At 32.5% G+C, this 21,316-nt stretch overlaps 4 protein-coding genes across 4 annotated transcripts; 3 read left to right on the top strand and 1 right to left on the bottom strand.

Moving 5' to 3' along the window:
- The first annotated feature begins 320 nt into the window (after nucleotides 1–320).
- LOC110619580 (probable serine/threonine-protein kinase At1g09600) lies at nucleotides 321–4,982 on the top strand. Its single transcript, XM_043958273.1, has 7 exons — nucleotides 321–1,572; nucleotides 2,016–2,300; nucleotides 2,612–2,929; nucleotides 3,547–3,774; nucleotides 3,902–4,002; nucleotides 4,150–4,264; nucleotides 4,351–4,982. The coding sequence occupies exons 1-7, from the start codon at nucleotides 1,168–1,170 to the stop codon at nucleotides 4,432–4,434; spliced, it is 1,536 nt and encodes a 511-aa protein (XP_043814208.1). The 5' UTR covers nucleotides 321–1,167; the 3' UTR covers nucleotides 4,435–4,982.
- A 2,289-nt stretch (nucleotides 4,983–7,271) lies between these two features.
- LOC110618832 (glucuronoxylan 4-O-methyltransferase 1) lies at nucleotides 7,272–8,504 on the top strand. Its single transcript, XM_021762091.2, has one exon. It carries the CDS (start codon nucleotides 7,401–7,403, stop codon nucleotides 8,274–8,276), a length of 876 nt encoding a protein of 291 aa, XP_021617783.1. The 5' UTR covers nucleotides 7,272–7,400; the 3' UTR covers nucleotides 8,277–8,504.
- A 648-nt stretch (nucleotides 8,505–9,152) lies between these two features.
- On the bottom strand, nucleotides 9,153–13,633 carry LOC110619404 (leucine--tRNA ligase, cytoplasmic). The gene is made up of 3 exons (XM_021762832.2): nucleotides 13,445–13,633; nucleotides 9,654–12,929; nucleotides 9,153–9,495 (listed from the first exon to the last, which is right to left on the bottom strand). Exons 2-3 carry the CDS (start codon nucleotides 12,908–12,910, stop codon nucleotides 9,489–9,491), a joined length of 3,264 nt encoding a protein of 1,087 aa, XP_021618524.1. The 5' UTR covers nucleotides 12,911–12,929; nucleotides 13,445–13,633; the 3' UTR covers nucleotides 9,153–9,488.
- Nucleotides 13,634–16,607: 2,974 nt separating this feature from the next.
- On the top strand, nucleotides 16,608–19,790 carry LOC110619405 (ras-related protein RABD1). The gene is made up of 8 exons (XM_021762833.2): nucleotides 16,608–16,770; nucleotides 16,861–16,933; nucleotides 17,111–17,158; nucleotides 17,268–17,315; nucleotides 17,545–17,616; nucleotides 18,335–18,490; nucleotides 19,038–19,141; nucleotides 19,542–19,790. The coding sequence occupies exons 1-8, from the start codon at nucleotides 16,757–16,759 to the stop codon at nucleotides 19,630–19,632; spliced, it is 606 nt and encodes a 201-aa protein (XP_021618525.1). The 5' UTR covers nucleotides 16,608–16,756; the 3' UTR covers nucleotides 19,633–19,790.
- The last annotated feature ends 1,526 nt before the right edge of the window (nucleotides 19,791–21,316 follow it).

The raw sequence follows: 21,316 nt of genomic DNA, 5'->3' as shown, positions 1-21,316 counted from the left end.
TAATATCTGATCCTTTAGTATTTAAAAATTTATTAATTAATTCTTTTATTAATTTTAATTATTAAAATATTAAATACTTTATTATTTAATTTTTATAATTTAAAAAAATTATTAATTAATTTTTAAATTTTATAAAAAATTTATTAATTCATCTATTTATATTGAAAAATTAATTCATCTATTTATATTAAAAATATTTATAATTTTTCTTGATAAAATATATATATAATACACTGTGACGGATTTCAGACCGGAATCAAAGATTAAATTTGACAACGGCTGCATGGTATCATTTCACCACTATCAGGCATAATCTTCCGCGGGACCTACTGTTGCCATTTTCTGCCACGTGGCACTGTGTGTGTTCTTGTTCTTCTCTTCCTTCCATTTCTATAACCATTATATCACCTGACGTTCCTTTCATGTCTCTGATCTTAAAAAGGAAAGATCACTCTATTTCTTGCATTTTCTGATTATTTCTCTCTTGTTTGTTTTTGTCTCTGTATAGAAGCCAAGAAGGCAAGAAAAGAAAAGAAACAGAACAACAGAAGCCAGTTAGAGTTGTCTTAATATAGACCCAGAAAAATCTCTTGGCTAATCGCGTTTCTAGCATCCTGATTTCTTCCTCTATGTTGATTCTATTCTTCTCTTATCTGTCTCATGATTCACATTTGCTGATTCCAATCCCAAATAGCATTGTTTTTTCTCTTGTTTTTTTTTTTTTTTTTTTTTTTTTGCATTGATTTGTAACCAATTTCATTCTTTCTGATTAGCAGAATTTACCAACACTAACCTAATGCGTTATTCATTATAATCTGCCTCGCATTTTAGAGTTTTTGACTTGATTTTGGTTTTAGCAATACTATCTCTCTTTCTGTTTGTTGTTTCTTATTCATTGGGATTCTGGTTTCTTGTTAATTTGGCAAATAGCTACAATTTTTCTACCATTGGACCATTCTGTTTTTGTTAGTATTCTTTTAATTTGGGAGATCTGGGGTCTCGTAGATTCTCAAAACAGGTTTCTCTAATGGCTTAAATTGCCAGATTTTTTTTTTCTTTTAGCTTGTCATAAGTCAAGAATTGGAAGTTTCAAGTAGTGCAATTTGATTGATGAGTTTTGGGGTTTAATGCTTGAAAGAACTGAGGTCTATAGTAACAGTCATCCTGATGAGAATACAAGAACGGTGGAGTAGAATTACAGGCTGCATTTGTTCGAAAGGTGCTCGAGCAAATGAAAATGTAGGAAAAAATGCTGCAAGCAAACAAGCAACTAAAACTAGCAAACTTTCAGTCTCTTCTTCCAAAAGAGATGAGGCTGCATTAGAGGTGGATGGCGCAACAAACCAACATAGAAATAACAATGAGAGCTCTACCTTTGTACCATCTAATGAGGATAACAAAAAATCTGCAAAGACCAGTGCTCTGAAGGCATGTAGGATATTGAGTCTGACCAGCGGGCAAAAAGGGGCACATGTTATTGCTGGTTGGCCTTCTTGGTTAACTGCTGTGGCTGGAGAGGCCATTAATGGATGGGTGCCTCGAAGGGCAGACTCATTTGAGAAGCTGGAAAAGGTCAGTTTGCTGCATGTATCTTTGATTGAGCATTCACGGTTTTGTTGTTTTTCTTTAAGCTGAAGTCAATGTTAGAGGTTTGCATAAAAAGCAATAGCTTGCTTATCAATGCTGAACATAGAACATCAGTCCTTAAAATTAATGTTTTGTTGCTTGGAAAGTTTTATCTTCTTCTATAAGTAGTGCCTATTAGAAAATGGCCTAGTCACAAATGAAGAAAGTACATAAATATTGGAAAATAAGTTCTTGAATTGAAAATAAAAAAAAAAAGCAAGGGAGAACTCAACTGGTTTCAGTTGACAGCCAAGTCTCTTCTGGATCCATTGTTCTCAATTGGGTTTAAACTGACAGTCTCACTGCTATTTGATGTGAAGTTTACAATGTGATGGTAAGGCTTGATTTTTTGCAATCTTTTGAATTAAACATACCTGAAAATGATGCAGGTTGGACAGGGAACTTACAGCAATGTGTACAAAGCCCTTGATCTTGAAACAAACAAAACTGTTGCATTAAAGAAGGTTCGGTTTTCTAACAGGGATCCGAAAAGTGTACGTTTTATGGCAAGAGAAATCACAATTTTGCGAAGGCTCGATCACCCGAATATCATGAAACTTGAAGGAATAATTACCTCAAAGATGTCTGATAGTTTATACCTTATATTTGAATACATGGAGCATGACCTTTCAGGGCTTTTGGCGACACCAGGAGTTCAGTTCACTGAAACACAGGTCCTTGCTCTTTCCTTTTGATTTCCTTTGTGGGATTATTTAGATAGAGTGTAACATCCACTAAATTTTAGAACATGCCTGTCAATAATAGACTTTTAATTGGCTTTCTTTTTCTTGATCCTCTGGATCTGCTTTTATGAATTCAACATCAACTTCAGAATGAAAATGGAATGATGACGCATCTCATTCAATGCAATTCTTTTCCATGAATTCCCTGTTGTTATTCTGGGTTAAACTATCAGGGAACTTTTCTATTTGATTATTGCTGTTCAAAGTATTCTTAAGTTAGATTTGATGCTTTCATTCTGCAGATTAAATGTTATATGCAACAACTACTTCTTGGACTTGAACACTGCCACAGTCATGGAGTTTTGCACCGTGACATCAAAGCATCAAATCTTCTGATTGACCAAAATGGCAATCTCAAGGTTGCTGATTTTGGGCTGGCAACATTTTTCTGTCTCCCACAAAAGCAGCCTCTAACAAGTCGTGTAGTAACATTGTGGTACAGGGCCCCTGAGCTATTGCTTGGTGCCACAAGTTATGGAGTTGCTGTGGATCTCTGGAGTACTGGGTGCGTTCTTGCAGAATTGTTTGCTGGGAAGCCTATTATGCCTGGAAGAACAGAGGTACTTTTATAATTGTACTAGTGTTGTAAGAATGTTTTTTTATTTTGGTATATACCATCCAATTAATTTAGATTCATATCGGACAGACCCATTAAAGAGGTAAAATGCTCTCTCCTAAGTTTTAAAGGTATTCCATACCTGAACTCGAGATTCCTGGTTAAGGAAGAACGTATCCTAGCCATCCCATATAGGGTTGTAATAAATTGATTTTACTAAATCTACTAATAAACAATGCGATCTTCTGCCAAAAATGGCAGTGATCTTACGATGAAATAGATTGTTAGCTATGCTGTTAATTTTACACAAAAGAGAATAATTATACATTCGCTGGATCTTTTTCAGCAGGCCACAAGATTTTTCCCTTGAGTGGCATCCATGGTTAATTGTCTGGCAATCTTGCATTATGGTCATTAAAACACTAGTGGTTTCGGCAGTAAAATATGACCGCTTAAAACAACAACTGTTATTATTGGAGGTTTGGTTTGACATGTCAATACATAACAGAAGATGATGTAATATATGCTCCTGATAGTTTCCTGAATCAACTTTGCTCAGAGAATCTTAAACAATACTTTGACTGATCATCAAGATCTTATTGTATTACCTATAATTTGCAGGTGGAGCAACTGCATAAGATCTTCAAACTCTGTGGCTCCCCATCTGACAGTTATTGGGAGAGATCAAAGCTAAAACATTCAGCCATTTCTAAACCGCAACAGCCTTATAAATGTTGTATTTCTGATACATTCAAGGACTTCCCTTCAACTGCTTTGGCCCTGTTGAATGTCCTCCTTGCAATAGAACCGGAGGACCGTGGAACAGCTTCTTCAGCAATTGGCAGTGAGGTAATCTAAGTTAAATTTGCTGTCCACTTCAATGGCTAGCCAACAGTGACCGTTAACTTTGCCTTTTTATTGTCCATTCTGCTGATTCTGAAGTTATGTTATTTGGATTTTGTTTTTCCTTCTCCAGTTCTTTACAACAGAACCTCTTCCCTGTGATCCTTCAAGTTTGCCAAAGTACCCACCAGCCAAGGATTTTGATACTAAAGTTCGAGATAATGACAGTAGAAGGCAAGAAATTTCTTAACTTAATCATGTTTTCACCTTGCCTCTCCTTCTGATAAGATCTGGAATTGCTCCCGGTTCTAATTACTAAAAACCAGTTAAATTGGCTTCTTTTTCCTTTTACTTTTGTTTATGATACCTGTTTTTCGTCAGGCAAAGAGGAACCGGAGGTAAACGACGTGCACTTGAAGCAATGAAAAAGAATTTCAGAGGAGCTAGAGCGGTTCCAGCACCAGATGCCAATGCAGAGTTGCCGGCCTCCACACAGGTAATTGAGTTCTTGCATGTTTCTCAATGTTTATGAAGAATTTGTTCTTGAGATAATGATTTATATTTGTGTTCATGCCAATACAGATCCGGAAAGGGCAGCCTAACACAGAAAGCATCAGTAAACAGCACAATCCAGCAGGATATGGTGGTTCTGACTTAACCTGTTGAGCCTCCTGAAAAAAATGTCAACTCCAACTCCAAGCAGTGAACACATCCTACAAACTTCGAATTGTCTTGTGTTATGAATGTTAATGAGCATGAGAATACATTGAATCCATGATGGCCAGAGGATCATTTTGATCCTCAATCTGGATGATTCTCCAAACGTTTATTGAGTTTGCCACAGGGTTACTTTCAAGCTGAAGGTTGGATGATTGCAGGAGGAAACATTGAGGATATGCTCAAATAATACCAGAAACAAATCCAGAAAGCCGTCTACGAAGCACATTCAGACAAGACCAAGACCAATAAAGCTTACAGTGAAGTTGGACATACAGAATCTCTCTTATTCCATGGGAGAAATGGCAGGTGACTCACCCTTGGAGTTGAAAGATAACCATTTATTGAGTCATCAGGGCACTATTGCAGCAATGCATAAAATCAGGTACTCTTACTTGAAAGGAAAATTTATTATTTAGTCCTTATATTATGGAAAAACTCATTAGTTGGTTTATTTATTTAAAAAAAAAAACATTAAAACGTTTTTGACATTTTAAAAAGTCTACTAATTAGTAACTCAATTAATTTTAAGCCGTTAAGTATTGCAAAAAAGTCTAAAATACTTCTGATAAGGATGAAATAATTAATAGACTTTTTAGAAATTTGAGAGACCAACTAATGAATTTTTTAAAACTATAGGGACTAAATAATAAAATACTTAACGACTAAAATTAATGGAGAAACTAACTAGTAACCTTTTTAAACATGAATATTTTAATGTATTTTTCAAAATTGAGAGACCAATTGATAAGTTTCACCGTATCATAAGAACTAAATAGTAAGTTTCCTTGTTCAAAATTTGACAAATCTCACCTAGAAGGAGACTCAAAATGTTATTCACTTTTGTGGGGTCACCACATCAGATAGTTTTCTGCATCACAATGAGTCTCAAATCATGAGAATGTTTCAGATACTTCAGGAATGTGATTAGTTGAAAAGCCAATTGAATCCATCACCATAGTGTTAGGGTGAAGATGGTGGATCAAATGATGCCTGTAAACTATTTGGCTCCAAAAGAGTAAGAATCTCTCTTTGCTTTTGACATTGGATCAAATGATGCCTGTAAACTATTTGGCTCCAAAAGAGTAAGAATCTCTCTTTGCTTTTGACATGATTCAGTTTCCGAGTTATAATTTGTACAGCTGAAATCTGCATTTTGTTTTGCTCTTCCAATCAATTTTTCTCATTCAATGTACAAGTTGACAACAATCTAATGGCTTCTTATATTGTGGGAAAGCTGCTTCTTCTTCTTCTGTCTAACTTTTATACAGTTTGAATGGCTTCAGCTGTCTTGAGAAAATGTTTATATTTATCATAGTGGATTATAATGTTTATTTGTTAATAATATTGCTATTTTATACTGATAAATTTTTAAAAATAAATTAAAATAATATAAAGGAGAACTTCTCTCAATGCATGGAAGGTTATTGACATTAAATAATGTAGTATTTGAATTGCTCAATCACAATAATTTCTGTCTTTATACTGTGTAACCAATTCAGAAGAAAATAAAACAAAATTTCATTATTTATTACTTTTTAAGTTCTACAGTATATAGAAATTTATTAGATATTCCATCGATTTTTAAAAAATATATTAAAATATTTAAAAAATTCTAAAAAGTCTATTAATTAGTCAAACCGTTAAATATTGTAAAAAAATCTAAAATATCTTTAAGTAAATAAATTAATTAGTAATTCTTTATAAAATTAATAGACTAATTAATAATTTTTTTTATATACCACAGCTATTAAAATAGTAAAATATTTAATGGTTAAAATTTATAAAATGATTAATTAATAGATTTTTTAAAATTTTAAATATATTTTAATGTGTTTTTTAAAATTAAAGATTGAAATAATGAATTATTATAAAAATTAAATAATAAAATTTTTTTATTTATTTTATTAAAATTGTTGATAGCAGAAAGTAATCATTTCTCATAAAGTAAATCTCCAAAAAACAAAATTGCTTCAAAAACATTCCTGAATTTGGAGTTCCTCAAATGATTATTTATTCATTATGAGTTACGACTTTTCTGATTTTTTTTTTTTTTTTTTTTGAATAAAAAGGAAAATTCAGCTATAAACACATCCTTTTCAGCACCCTATTCACAAAGAAATTTTTTTTTTTCTTTTGGTAAACAATCACAAAGAAAAGTTAACTTAGCAAAGTGGGGAAAGAAGAGGAGAGGCATGTCAACTTCTCTAAACCCATTTAACATTAGCCATGCAACAACAATTAAATCATAGCAATTCAACAAATGAATGAGCTAATCCAATGTGCATTGTCTACAACACACCACCTAACTTGCAGATCTACGAAAGCTTGCTTCCTCCAAAAACTGGGGAGCTATCTAGTCTTCATCAATTACCCACTATTTCTTCCCTTCATGTCTAAGCATGAGGAAGAGCGGTCAATAATATTCGATTTAAATCAAATTAATTAATCAAATCGAATAAATAGTATATCAACTTGAAGTTTTTTTAAAAAAATTATACTTTTCAATTTAAAATTTATTATTTTTTTATTTATATCATTTAATAGTTATTATATTAAAATTAAAACACTTCAATCTAAAATAAAATTTTATTAAAATCTCAATCCATAAAACTATATCAAATTAGAACGATTCGATATTTTTCTTTAGTTCGATTCAGTTCGATTTTAAACCTAAACCTAATGGCCATCCCTTTCAACAAGTAATCAAACTATATTCTGTTCTCCACATCTCAACTCACCCTTTCAATTCCTCCAACTCAAGACCACCAAATTTAACCTTAAATACATCTTCAAAATCCCAAACACCAATCTCCATCATTTCCTCCATTTCAACCCTAAGAAGAGAAAAAGAGCACTTCTTGAGATACCTCCTAATTTCTCCCAAATAACAACCCAAAAAGACCAAGAATAACATGAGGCCTAAAAGCCAACAAATCTCCAACCTTAGGCTTCTCTTCTTTGCTGTTTTCCTTGCATTCTTTCTTCTATTTTTCTTAAGATCAAACATATCATTTCCTTCCACACAAAACTCATCTCCCATTTCAAAGACCTTTCAATCCAAAACCCAAATCCATGAAGAAGCAAATGCAACAAGCTGCTCTCCAACTTGCACTAAGATCCCACATTCTCTAGCTAAAGCTCTTATCCATTACACAACCTCAACCATTACCCCACAACAAACACTCAAAGAAATCTCAGTAACAGAAAAAGTTTTAGAGAAGAAATGTCCATGCAATTTCTTGGTTTTTGGGCTTGGCTATGACAGTCTTATGTGGAGTACACTTAACTATGGAGGAAGAACAATTTTCCTTGAAGAAGATGAGGCTTGGATTTCACAAATAAGAAAGAAGTTTCCAATGTTAGAATCTTATCATGTGAGCTATGATAGTAAGGTGAATCAAGCAAATAATCTCATGGAGGTAGGCAGAGGACCTGAGTGCAGAGCAGTTAATGATCCTAAGTATTCTATGTGTCAACTAGCTTTGAAAGGGTTGCCAAGTGAAGTTTATGAGATAAAGTGGGATCTGATCATGGTTGATGCTCCTACAGGGTACTATGAAGAAGCACCAGGAAGAATGAATGCTATATATACTGCAGGAATGATGGCTAGAAACAGAGCAGAAGGAGAGACTGATGTGTTTGTGCATGATGTTGATAGAGAAGTGGAGGATACATTTTCTAAGGTTTTTCTTTGTGAAGGGTACATGAAAAAACAGGCAGGGAGGTTAAGGCATTTCAATATTCCTAGCTACAGGGATGCCCTTGACAGGCCCTTTTGCCCTGAGTAGATTTCTGTTATATGTATTTTTCTGTCATTGCTTTGTTGTCTGCCATTTTTACCATTTTTAGAGGAACTTGGTGGTCTGATTTTGGCACAACATGTGGGTTCTTGGTGAGAGATATGGCCAATGGGATTAACTGCAAAGTGATGAAAAAACAAATGGAGTTCCCAAAGTTGAGTGGAAAAAAGCAAGAAAAATAAAACCCAACTACTGGATTTGCCAGTTTTTTTTAATTAGATGATTATATATATATGCACCATACTTTTTTTTTGTTTGAATTTAGCAAGAATAGTTCTTATTATAAGGGGTAATTTGTAGAAAAGATGTCTAATTTCAATTTTGTGCTAAAAAGATTGGCAGAAAATTATAGGTAAAAATCAATAATGCAATGAATATTTTAAATAATTAATCCAACATAACAGTTGAGTAATCTTTCGGAGAAAGCAAAATCTATGGCTCACCAGATGGGCAATTCGCTTTCCTCTCTCTTCATTTGACAGATGAGCTAATATGAAGATTCACTCTCTAAGTAACCATATTAAATTTGACATATTTTCATTAAAATAATTCAAAACAATTAAATAACTTTCTCAAACTGCTATTTTTTTTTAAAGCAAACACATTAAAACCATAATTCCAAACAAGTTATTACATTGCTTAGACTATCCCTTGCATTACATTGCTTAGACTGTCACAAGCACCATTAGCTGTAACATTTCTCCTAATTGTCATTAGTTCAAGTCACCCACTTAACCAGTATTGATTGAATTCTTTAATCTATCAAAAGCTTATCTCTAATTAAGTAGATCATAGAACCTTAAAAATCTACAAAAAACAAAAAAAAAATTAGTGAATTAGATTTCCATGATACGAGTAAGGAGATTCACAAACTTCATACTTTTGACTTGGCCTTCAAATAAGAGAGTAGCTGCTACAGATTTTCCACCAGAAATGTAGTTTTCAAAATACAAAACTTCTATAATCCATATAATAAGATGGAACAAAAAAATAATTAACAAAAAAACAAAAGGACACTTCAAGTTTTTTGCAGCATAACATGATTTTCCAGACAGAATGAGCTACTTCCAGAAGCAAATTCCTCACCGAACCTCGATTCGTTCCCATTTACTTTTCCGCCAAGGTAGTGCATATAACAATATCATCAGCTCTCTGATCTAAATGCCGAACCCTTCCGTCTTGTTTCTGTGTGTGTTGTTGTCAGCTACTGTTAATACAGAGAAAAAGAGGGACTATCAGGGCATTGAAGGAATAACACCAACAATAAATAATCAAAGAAAAGACCCATCAGAGTCTAAAAAATATCTAAGTTTTGTATTTGGAGATAGAGATGTTCCAATAAATGCAAGTGAAGAATTCACTCACCTGGTCAAGAAGATGGCAGTTGGGTTACCAGGTGAAGGAGGATTCTGATTCAGCAGTGACGAATAGGAACCAGCTTTAGAAATAGCATCAGGGTTCGCAACAGATAATACTTCCACCTCTTCAAGCCCAATTTGTCTCTTAATCAAATCCAAGTTCTCCTGAAGGACCTCAATCTCTCCAAATGGCAGCCTCAGATCCAAGGCCTGAGGCCCAATTGAAATGGCCTCATCCTTTTTGAACCTCAAGAAAGGCATACAAAGTTTTTGTGTTTGTTTAAAAGTTGTGGACTGGCCAACAGAACTATTCTTTAGTGCCTCCATTATCTCTCCATCTGGAGCAAAAACACGGGTCTTGTAATCGAATTTGCTTTGAAGTATCCTCAAGCATTCTGCCTTCCATCCATCGAATTCCTCGTTCACATATATCAAACCCGTTATCTTGCTTTCAGTTAGTGTTGTGACTGGAGCTCCCTTCTTATTGCCCTTCTTTGAACCTAAAAGTTGCTTTTGAAGCAGCTTCCTCATCAGAACAATTGAGTCCTGCAAGTACTTGTTGGCAGCCTTCAAAGTTAGGTCAGGAGAACCAGCCATAGGCCAGCCTGCTTTCACCACAAAGCCATTCCTCTTCAGAAGCTCCCTCCAAACGTATTCTGCGTAGTGTGGACAGATAGGAGTAATAAGCCGCGTCTGCACATCCATAAAACGCCATATTAAGTCACGATTCATGCCCCCACTGCCACATGAGAACCTGTACTCATCCCTGGCAGCTTGCAAATCATAAAATCCAGTTTTCAGCGCTTCTCTAAACATGTATTCCCGGTAATTTTTCTCAGTCATTTGGACTGCAATATTCATCTCATTTGCAAACACTCGATCAGCATAAGTAGATGGGGGACCTGTTCTCAGAGATGATTCTGCAGCCAGAACCTCTTCCATCCATGCAATCTCTTTAGTGAGGCGGAGGATTGCAGCATTTGAAGTTTCAAACACAAAGTTTGCATCATCAACGCCATCCCCAGCATCAGCAAGAGAGAATCGTGTAGCATCAGCAGAAAATTCCTCAATAGCCTGCCGGATTGTCCTAAAATTTCCTGTAGACTTGCTCATCTTTTCAGAATTGAGCATAATGTGCCCGTTACACCTGAATCCACGAGGCCAGTGGTGCTTGGCCATGATTGCAGTATGATTGTAAATGCTGAATGTCAAATGATTCTGTATGAGGTCCTTACCAGAGACTCGAAGATCAAATGGGTACCAATATTCGAACTCCTGCTTCATCTTATCAAGTATAGATGAAGGTATAGCAGATGATTTGGGGTATGGGCCACCGCAGATGATAAAATCCCAGATCTCATCAGTCATTTGCTCGGGCTGAATAGGATGAGACTTGCTTGTACCATACATGTCATCCTTATGAAGCAGGTGGGCAACAGTGTAATAAGCCATGTAGATAGTGGAGTCAGACAAGGATTCAACAAGGAAATCTTTATCCCAGGGAATGCGAGTCCCAAGCCCAAAAGATCGCGAACAAGCCCACTGATTTAACCAGCTCAAGGTGTGCTCAAAGCCATGTCGTGTCTCATCAGAGTAGAGATTCATATTCGATAAGCATTCCTCAGCCAATTTCTTCCATTCTTCTTCCCCATATGTAATGTACCATTGGTCAGTGAGTGCCACAACACATTCATCACCAGACCTTGACATAACCCGTTTCTCAGGTTCACTATACATAACTGCCTCGCCAGTCTCAATGAGCTTGGCCTTAATTAATGGTTTTGCTTCTTGAACTTTTCTCCCTGCAAACTCTCCAACAACCATTGTTCCCTCCGTGAATCCTCTCAGGTATGTTAACCTCTTTGCTTCTGCAAGTTTCTCTTTCTCATTTTGGCTCTTAATTTTCAGATCCACACAGACTTTTTCTGCTGCCCTATCTCCAAATTCTGGAATATTGATGATTGGTACAATATCAAAGGGCAATACCCATTCATCTTTCACACCATACTTTGCCCTGAAAGCCGGTTTTGCTTTCAAGTCATGCAAAGCCATATAATCATCAGGGGCATCACTAGGTACACTAGTCACAATCCCAGTGCCTTTGTCTGTCAGAATGGTCAGCATGGGAAGAGCATATATGACCTCATTGAAAGAAAGGGGAGACTTCAAGCGAAGACCAATAAGATCATAACCAGTTAGCTCAACCAAGCAACTAGTTTTCTGGGGGAACTTTGAAAAGTTCTGATAGGCAAGGTTGAGGGCTGCTCTCTCTGTGAGGATGAACACATCCGTCTCATTGATTTCGAAAGCTCCATATTTACCATCAGGCAAGACCCACGCATTCGTTTGTCCATACATCGTCTCCGGTCTCAATGTAGCTGCAGCTAGAAACACTCTTTTCCCTTCTAAAGGCCCCAGTTTCACAGGGAAAGGTGGCAACACCTCCATCTTTATGAGGGAATATTCTTGGGGCTGCACACCTTCACCACTTGCCCTGTCATGATCTGCACATGGCTGGCCATCCAAAGGAGAGTAAATTGTGTAGCGCACATCTTTGACAATCTTACCCATGGATTTTAGTTTCCTCATCTGCCACTGCACAAAAGAATCAAAGTATGGGTTTATATCTGTAGTGACAAAAGAGCGTCTCCAATCACAGCCCAAGCCAAGAGCCTTAAGATCCTCCATGGCTAATGGAGGAAAGAACCTCAGCCATTCGTATGGATCTTGGAACTTTGATATCTCACTGTCAGAAAGCCCAAAACTGCGCATAATTTCCCACTGAAACATTTGTCCCCCTGATTTTGCTGCAGCCTTGGACTTTTTGCCCTTGAACTTATCTAATGGCACACTTCCATGATCATCGTCAGGTTCTGGTTGTGACTCTTCTTGCTCCTCCACTTCTCTAGCAAAATCAGGCGGATCACCAAACTGTTGAATCTCCCGACGAAGTTTATCAGCTGAGGCCTTGATAGGCATACCAGTGCAGTGAAAACCAAATGGCAAGAGCACATTAGCACCCCGTAGTCTATGATAAGCAGCAGCAAATTCAAGCTTGGACAACGAGAATGCATGTCCAAGATGCAAAAATCCATTCATGTAAGGAAATGGAAAGTTGCCAAAGAACTTCTCATCTGGTACAGGAGGCTTTTCGCCAGGTTCAGCCCTGAACACATCTTTCTCATCCCACCAGCCTCGAACCTTCTGCTCAATCTCCAAGAGACGGTCCCTCCTTGCAAAGCTCTTTGCACTGTCTGTTGCCATTTCACAAAATTGATGGGCACTGCAATTAAAAATATATATATACTAAGATCAGTATGTAAGCCAAAAACAAATAAATTTTGGCATTGAAGGTACAGCTAAGTGCAAACCAGTAATCAACTCCCTCACTAATAAAACAAGCATTCATGTGATCAATTTTGGCATACATCAAACTAACAAATTTTTCTAATAAATTAACTTAAATATGCTTATATTATAGGGAACTTTTCAAACTTAATACAGTAAATTACATTAGATTCCTCCTGAATCATACAAAATTGAAGGCCAAACTATCAAACTTCACATCCAAACGATTCATTTTGTAAGTCAAAACGAGATATAGAAGCAAACTAACCAACGATTTTGACAACCCAAAATAATTCATTTTCCTTCTCGTCTAAACACACATCAATAAAGCTAAATATCAGAAAATGAAGAACAATTTCCAATTAAAACCACTAAATAATCAATTAACAATCCATATAAAACATCACTGATTTAAAAAATTACATAGATGATGGATCATAAAGCAATTACCTCTGCTTCACGACCGATTGGCGAAGGGCATTCCGATGAAAGACTTGAACTTTGTGCTTGAGCAAATTAAGAGCCAGCGAGCGAGAATTGGAGACTATTTTTGTTCGACCACAGAGAGGAGAAATATACTTTTTGCGGCTTTGAAACTGGTTGAAGTTGCTGTGGTTTGCGGAAGTATGACAACAACAGAAACTAGGGTTTATGGAAGCCCAAGATTTTATTGGTCCACGTGTCCTCCGATTGGATGCCTTTAAAGGGGTAGAATATCGCGAAAACTAAATTTCTAAATCCGTTATTTATATAAATAATGTCCGAATTCATTCTAAATTTATTAAAAATTAATTTAAATTATTCAAATTGATCTCAAATTTAATTATTATTATTTAAATAAAATCTAAATTTATTTAATATTATATATTTTAATTAATAATTTATATAAAAAATATTTTTCGTTAATAATTTTTATTTAAAAAATTTAATATTTTTAAATAATATTTAAATTTAAATTTTTAAATAAAAATATATAAAAAAATTATAAATATTATTATAAAATATAGTTTTATATTAAATTAATTATAAACCAATTCGTAATTATATAAATACTAATTAATTTTTTATGTAGGCTTATTGTGTCAATAGTCTATGGGAAAATATTTTTTAAAAAAATAATATTATGTTCTTTATTTTAATATTTTACACACTATATTTTAAAATTTTAATATTTTAGCCACTATATTTTATATTTAATATTTTAGTTATTTAAAAAATAATTAACAAAAATTTAATGGATGGACTTTTTCAATTTGATGTAATCAAAATAAAAAAGATTAAATTATTAAATTTTAAATAAAAAATTATAGATATTAATTTTGACATAATTCAAAAATATAAAAATAATTTTTATTAATTTATATAAATCGAGTTTAGGGAAATCTTTTATCAAATTATTAGATTGCGTATGCCAGTAAAAATAAATATGTTGATTCTTTATTAAAGGTTAAATAAATTTTTTTTTTTTGCCAATTCTTATGCATCTTTTATTTAAGGTTAAATTAGTCATAAATCAATAAAATACTTTTTTTAGTAATAAAATATTATATTTTCTAATATTAAATAGCAAAAAGAAAAACACAAAAAACATGAAACCACAAATCCAAAAACAATTCACAATAAATTTAAAGGGCATTAAAGACTTTTTCACGTAAATAATCTTAAATACTCTTCATTTTTATTAGGGTGAGCGGTTCAAATTGAAAAATTTGATCGAATCAAATTGATTTAAAATTTTGATTCGATTTTTTATATATTTCAATTCAGTTTGATTTTTAATTTTAAAAATTTCAGTTATTTCGATTCGATTCGGTTTTGATCATAAAAAAACCAAAAAAATTGAATTGAATCGATTAGTGATAATAATATGTTTTTTAATAATATAGAGAAATTAAATTATATTAAGATTAAAATATTTTAATTAAATTTTAAAATATTAAAAATAAAGTGTAAAAAATAAAAAAATTATTAAAAATTGAAACCGATCAAACCGAACCGAATCGAACTGAATCAGATTGATACAATTCAGTTCAGTTTCTGACTAAAATCAATTCGGTTCGATTTTTATAAACACTAAAATTTCGATTTTCGATTTATTCAGTTCGATTCAGTTTTAAACTGAACCACCGAATGCTTACTCCTATTTTCCGCCTAATTAGAGGCAAATATTTTAGGGTACAATTTATTTTCATTTTTCTCTTTTAATGATTGTCCAAATAAGAGAATTTAATGGGATTTTTTTTTCTTTTCTCCCCAATTCCTTCCCTTCAAACAAAGCATTAAAATATATAATTCAAAAAGGATAATATTAATTTAAAATAGAAATAGCAATTAAATTATCTCATGATTAACAAAATAGAAATAACCAATTCAGGTATTTAATCTATGATATAAGCATATTTTTCTTCTTTCTGTTTCCATTATTGTTTTTCTTCTCTTTTTACTCTTCTTTTATTTCCATGTTTTTCATGTTTAGTTGTGGTTTTGCCATATGCAATTTCAAAATTTTAATTTCCATAAATAACGGAGAAAAAAAAAACATAAAATTGTGAAATTAAAATAACAAAAAATTTTAAAAATCTTTGATATTCAACAAATTCATAATAAGATAAATGAAAAAAAAATTACAAAAATATAAAAATATTAGCAAAATTTTATCTAATATTGAGCTCGGTTACTGAATAGTTTAAATTCAATTTTTTAATTATTTATTAAGAATTTTAATATTTTAATTTAATTAATTCAATTTAATTAATTTAATAAATCATCGAAATAATAAATAAAAATAACAAATAAAATCCTGATCGACACCATAAGAAAATCATCCAACAAGATAAAATCACCAAAAACCATATAAAAAATAAAAACCATATAAAAAATAAAAATTTGAAATCTAAAAGCAAAATCAGCGCTCGATGAAAGGGAACGTAAAACGGTGGACTGAGTGGATTTGATTTAAAATTAAATTAAATAAATTAAAATTGAAATTTTAATATTTATAAAAATTAAATTAAATTAATTTTAATTAAAAATTAAATAAAATTAAATAGATTTAATTCAGTTTAATTAAATTTAATTTATTGATTTAAATTTTTAATAAATTTTTTATTTTTACACTTTATTTTAATATTTTAAAATTTTATTAAAATATTTTAATTTTAATAGAATATAATCTCTTTATAATATTAAAAATAACATATTATTAGTTTGATTTAATTTTTTATTTTTTTATAATTAAAATTAAATTCAACTAAAATAATTAAAATTTTTTAAATTAAAAATTAAATTAAATTAAATTAAAATAAATAAAAAATTAAATTAAAATTTTAAATTAATTTAATTTGATGAATCTTTTCAATTTAGACTAAATACGACTCTATAATTTATAATTGTTCATCAATTTAGCGAGTGCAATATAGTTGATCTAATTGAAAATCAAACCGATGCAAGTCTCACTATAAAAATTATCTATCAGAGGTGGAGCCCAACTGTCAAACAACAAAGATAGCGTTGTTCATGACATCGTGGACAGCCACGATGATAATGAAAAGCCCAGCTTCGAATATTTTTAATTATTATTTACTTATGTACTAACTATGATTATTAGTTTAAAAATAAAATAAAATTTCGCCTTCTCTACTGTAGCCACTCTCTGCCCGGCGACTGCCCTTTAACCTCTCTCTCTCTCTCTTACGCTTTGCTTTTCTTTCTCGAAGAGAAACCCCGAGAAAATTACTCCACTGGATTTTACACTTCCGAATCATGAGCAACGAATAGTAAGCCCTATTTTTGCATTTCTTTCTCTCTTTCTCTTCCTAGATTCGCATTATTGCTTACACTTGTTTTTCTGTTGCTATTTTTTCAAGCGATTATCTCTTTAAGCTGCTGCTAATCGGAGACTCCTCCGTTGGAAAATCGTGTCTGCTTCTTAGATTTGCCGTGAGCTTGACTTTTCTTGACTTTGCTGTTTTTTCATAAATTTGTTATTTTTTTTAATTAAATGTAAATAATTTATGCGTGTAATTCAGGAGATAAGTGAAATGAGTTAGAGCTTGAGCTTTTAGTATTTATGTAATATTTAAAATTGAGCTTTATCTGTGTTTCTTAAATTCTCAGGACGATTCTTATGTGGACAGCTATATCAGTACTATTGGTGTTGATTTTGTGAGCTTCTCTACTCTTTCTTTCTCTGCCATTTTTATTTATATTTGTGTATTTTTCATGACTTGTGCGTGAAAGTTCAAGCAGCGTTAATTTGTTGATGATTTTGTAGAAAATCAGAACTGTGGAGCTGGATGGCAAGACAATTAAGCTGCAGATTGTGAGTAACTCAGGATCTAGCTCTGTTTTGATATTTATGTATATGTTGGTTCGGGGTTCTATGATAGAGATCGTCAATTTGTTAATAAGTACATGCTTAAACAATCAAGTTGGCATGGATTTCACTTTTCAGTCCCTAAGAATTGTCTGGAAAAGTTGCATTATTGTCGTTTCAAATATGTTTCATCTTCATCCCACTTCAATTTTATCTTTTCTCTTTCTTTTTTCAGTGGGATACTGCTGGACAGGAGCGTTTCCGGACTATAACCAGTAGCTATTACCGAGGTGCACATGGGATAATTGTAAGGAATTTTGGCTTACCATTGTATGGAATCGGAAAAACTTATATTGTGATTGATCTTTGTGTCCTTGTAGCATAATCATGTTGGAATTTGATAGATCCTAGGCTCCTTGCAAATTACATTTTGTATGATGTTGTGGATGATGTAAATGCTGCTAATGTGATGCAATTAATATTTGGCTGCACTATCTCTGTAGCAGAGAGCCCTGTGAAACAATCAATTCTAGCAGAGAGCCCTGACATCCCCCTCCCATTCTCCTCTCTGTGTCTCTGACCTCCCATTGATGATGGTCGATGCTTATTTATCACACAAAACTGCCCTGCTATTTTTCTCCGCAGAGAGATGGCTTAGATTAAAATCATTCCTCCATTCCTTTCAGAAAATAAACTTGATTTTCTTTCTGCTTGTGCTTTTATTATTATTATTATTATTATCACATATGATTATGCTGTTGTATTTTTTGGAGCTTACTAATGTGCATTGTTGGGTCCAGCTTCCTGCCTCACTGCTTTATGATCCCTTTTCCTTCACTTCTTTCTGATTTCTTATTTCTTTATGCTGATAATGAGTATATTAACTGTTGTTGGGGATCTTATGGCATGATTTTTTGAATTTTACATATGTACCACTTTACATTGATGATGTTTTGATTCCTAACCTCCTATATGAAGTAATTTTAAGGGCCTGAGACCTCTGATTTTTGTGGTGATTGTCACAGATAGTCTATGATGTTACTGAGATGGAGAGCTTCAACAATGTCAAGCAGTGGTTGAATGAGATTGACAGATATGCAAATGATAGCGTGTGCAAACTTTTAGTTGGAAATAAATGTGATCTAGTTGAGAACAAGGTTGTGGACACACAAACTGCAAAGGTAGAGTTGGTTACATTTGTTACCTCGTGCATTCTTTTATTTACAGTTTCTTCTCACCAAGTGTGCTTAGCAATGGGAAGCTCTATGCTGATTCTACATGCTAATCTTGCCTAGTAATTTATGCTCCTACTTATTAGCAGATGGTAAATACAAAAATGGTCGCCAGAGTATTTTGTATACATTACCAATTACTTGGTCATTGACATGTGAAATCAGCCGTGTTTCAGAAACAAAAAGCTTTTCTTTTTGCTTAATCTTATGAAAAAGATGCTTTGAACCACATTTCTTGCAATGATGGAAAAATTTCTCTTAAAGTTTTATTTTGGCATAGCCATGGCTTTCCATATCAACAGGGTATGTATGCTCTTGTATTTTAATATGTAAAGAACAAAGAGATCCTTTTGATGTATATGAATCAAGTTTTCTTTTCCCGTTGGTTTCAAGTTTGAGTGAAGTGCTGACCTTTGAGGTTGATTAATTGAGCCTGAATTATTGTGACTTCTGGTTTAATTTTATACCTTGCTTTTTGCATCTGAATGAAATGCAGGCATTTGCAGATGAGCTTGGAATTCCTTTCCTAGAGACGAGTGCTAAAGATTCGATTAATGTGGAGCAGGCTTTCTTGACCATGGCTGGGGAAATTAAGAAAAAGTAAAACTGCTGATGAACTTTGCTACTTTTATTTCATGTGCTTTTTAAAGAAAAAAAAAAATTGTGAATGTTAGTTGGTCTTGGAAATTATTATTTATTATTCAAATACTTTGATATCTTCATCTTTTACCTGCTTTGGATTTATTGATTTGCTATATTCAACATAATTGTATCAAATGTACGTTTGCAAATTGATTCACGGAGAGCTCGTGAGAAGTGAATTAGGTCCTTGTCCCATATTGTAGAAATGGAGTGTTTTCATATTGGTCTTTGCACCTTTGAGATGTATGTGTGTATATATATATATATATATATATATAGAGAGAGAGAGAGAGAGAGAGGGGTTGAGAGAAATAATTCATTGTTAATGCTCATCTTTTGATTTAACAAAATTGTGCAGATTGGGTAGCCAGCCAACTGCAAGCAAATCAACAGGAACTGTTCAAATGAAGGGACAGCCAATCCAGCAGAAGAACAACTGTTGTGGTTAGCCATTTACGTGTATTTTAATGTCCTGTCATAAGATTGTTATAATTATGTTGTGGACGTTGTTATCATATGGATCAATTAGATGCCGTAAAATGTTGTGTGGTTGTCTGTGAAAAATGAAATTACATTTCCTTGAAAAAAAATGGCCATTACCACGCTATTTGCCCCTGTAAAGTAGGGTGTTTACAACCCTATAGTGTTGCATCAGTCAATCTCCTAGCATGCTTTTTTGGTTGAATATATACTTACACTTCTATGTTAATACTTACTAACCTATTGAACTTTTGAATTAAAATTATAATCTATTTAACATCTGAATTTAAAAAAACATAACAATTAAACACAAATTAATCATAGTATCGATAATTTATAAGAAAAAAATAAAAAATTGATCATATATACTGATTATGTTTTAAATTTTGCTAATTATACTTTGAATTCTTATAAATTGATGAATTAGACTAATAGAATTTTATTATTTTACAAAAATTTAGAGTTCAATAAGTAAAGTTTAGCTATAAGTTAAATTATTTTTTATTTTTTTAATGATATAATTAATTTGTATTTAATCTTTACGGTTTTTATAAGTTTAAGAGTTTAATAAATTTTAATTTTAATTAAGTATATTTAATAAATTAATATAAAATAATATAGAAGTGTAAATATATATTTAACTAATTTTAATTAAGTGTAATTAATAGATTGATGTAAAATAATATAGAAGTGCAAGTATATATTTGATCATGTATTTTTTCCATACAACTTAGCCAAATTTTGATTATATGCCGTTTATCAAAAAATAGCATTGGAAGGAACCAAATGAAATATCATTCAAATGCTACTCCTAGGCTTCTATTACTATTTTCATTTGCTTTTGAAGTATGGTTTTGATTGTGGAAATTATTGCCAAAATCAAAATTTGCATAAAAGATTAGATCTACCATCCCATTCTACATTTATAGTCTTGGATTGTACATTCATGGCTGTCGGTGTTTGCTTGAAATTCTAGAAAAGAACTATTCCCATGAAGCGTATTAGATGAATGGAACATTAGTGTGCCATGCTTGCTTAAATTTTTGTCAAGGGGCAATCATTACAGATTACAGCATTCAGAATTCTGAATGTCTTTCTTTTTCCCCCGTCCCTGCTTTTGTCAAAAAGAAGCATTCTCCATTTCATTCTCACAGTGACATAACTGGGTCAAAGCATTTATTTTGGGTGATGCTTTCAGCTGTATTCGCTTCTTCTTCATTGTTCTTTCGTCATAGTTTTTTATTCTCTTTGTCGTGAATTCAAATTTCAACACCATATTGTCAATGAAGGGTCCCGCATGTAATAATTGGCTTGATAGTGCCGTCAATTGGTATTTGGATGGCGAAATTATTAACGGTCTCATCCTACAGAACATCTTATTTTTCTACTCGTATTAAAAAAAATAATTTTTTATTAATTTTTAAAGCCATTAATTTTTAAAAAATATTAAATTTTATTAAATATTAATAAATATTTTAAATACTCATTTAGAAAAATAAAAAATATTTTAAAAATAAAATAAAATCAAATACAATTATAATATTCAAGTTATAAATTAACTTAAATGGAAAATAATTTTAAAATAATTAAAAAAAAACTAAAATTATAAAACAAAGGAAATAAATAAATACAAATACAGGCAACATCCTAGAA

This window comes from Manihot esculenta, chromosome 7, assembly GCF_001659605.2.
Source record: "Manihot esculenta cultivar AM560-2 chromosome 7, M.esculenta_v8, whole genome shotgun sequence".
NCBI lineage: Eukaryota > Viridiplantae > Streptophyta > Magnoliopsida > Malpighiales > Euphorbiaceae > Manihot > Manihot esculenta.
This window is presented reverse-complemented; position numbering and strand designations above follow the sequence as displayed.

Bases quoted from the DNA above. Each gene is read 5' to 3' on its own strand.
- LOC110619580 (XM_043958273.1), top strand. From the start codon at position 1,168: ATGAGAATACAAGAACGGTGGAGTAGAATTACAGGCTGCATTTGTTCG. The intron at 1,573-2,015 runs GTCAGTTTGCTG...AAAATGATGCAG, and splicing joins CATTTGAGAAGCTGGAAAAG to GTTGGACAGGGAACTTACAG. The intron at 2,301-2,611 runs GTCCTTGCTCTT...TTCATTCTGCAG, and splicing joins TTCAGTTCACTGAAACACAG to ATTAAATGTTATATGCAACA.
- LOC110618832 (XM_021762091.2), top strand. From the start codon at position 7,401: ATGAGGCCTAAAAGCCAACAAATCTCCAACCTTAGGCTTCTCTTCTTT.
- LOC110619404 (XM_021762832.2), bottom strand. From the start codon at position 12,910: ATGGCAACAGACAGTGCAAAGAGCTTTGCAAGGAGGGACCGTCTCTTG.
- LOC110619405 (XM_021762833.2), top strand. The intron at 16,934-17,110 runs GTGAGCTTGACT...TTAAATTCTCAG, and splicing joins GTCTGCTTCTTAGATTTGCC to GACGATTCTTATGTGGACAG. The intron at 17,316-17,544 runs GTGAGTAACTCA...TTCTTTTTTCAG, and splicing joins AGACAATTAAGCTGCAGATT to TGGGATACTGCTGGACAGGA.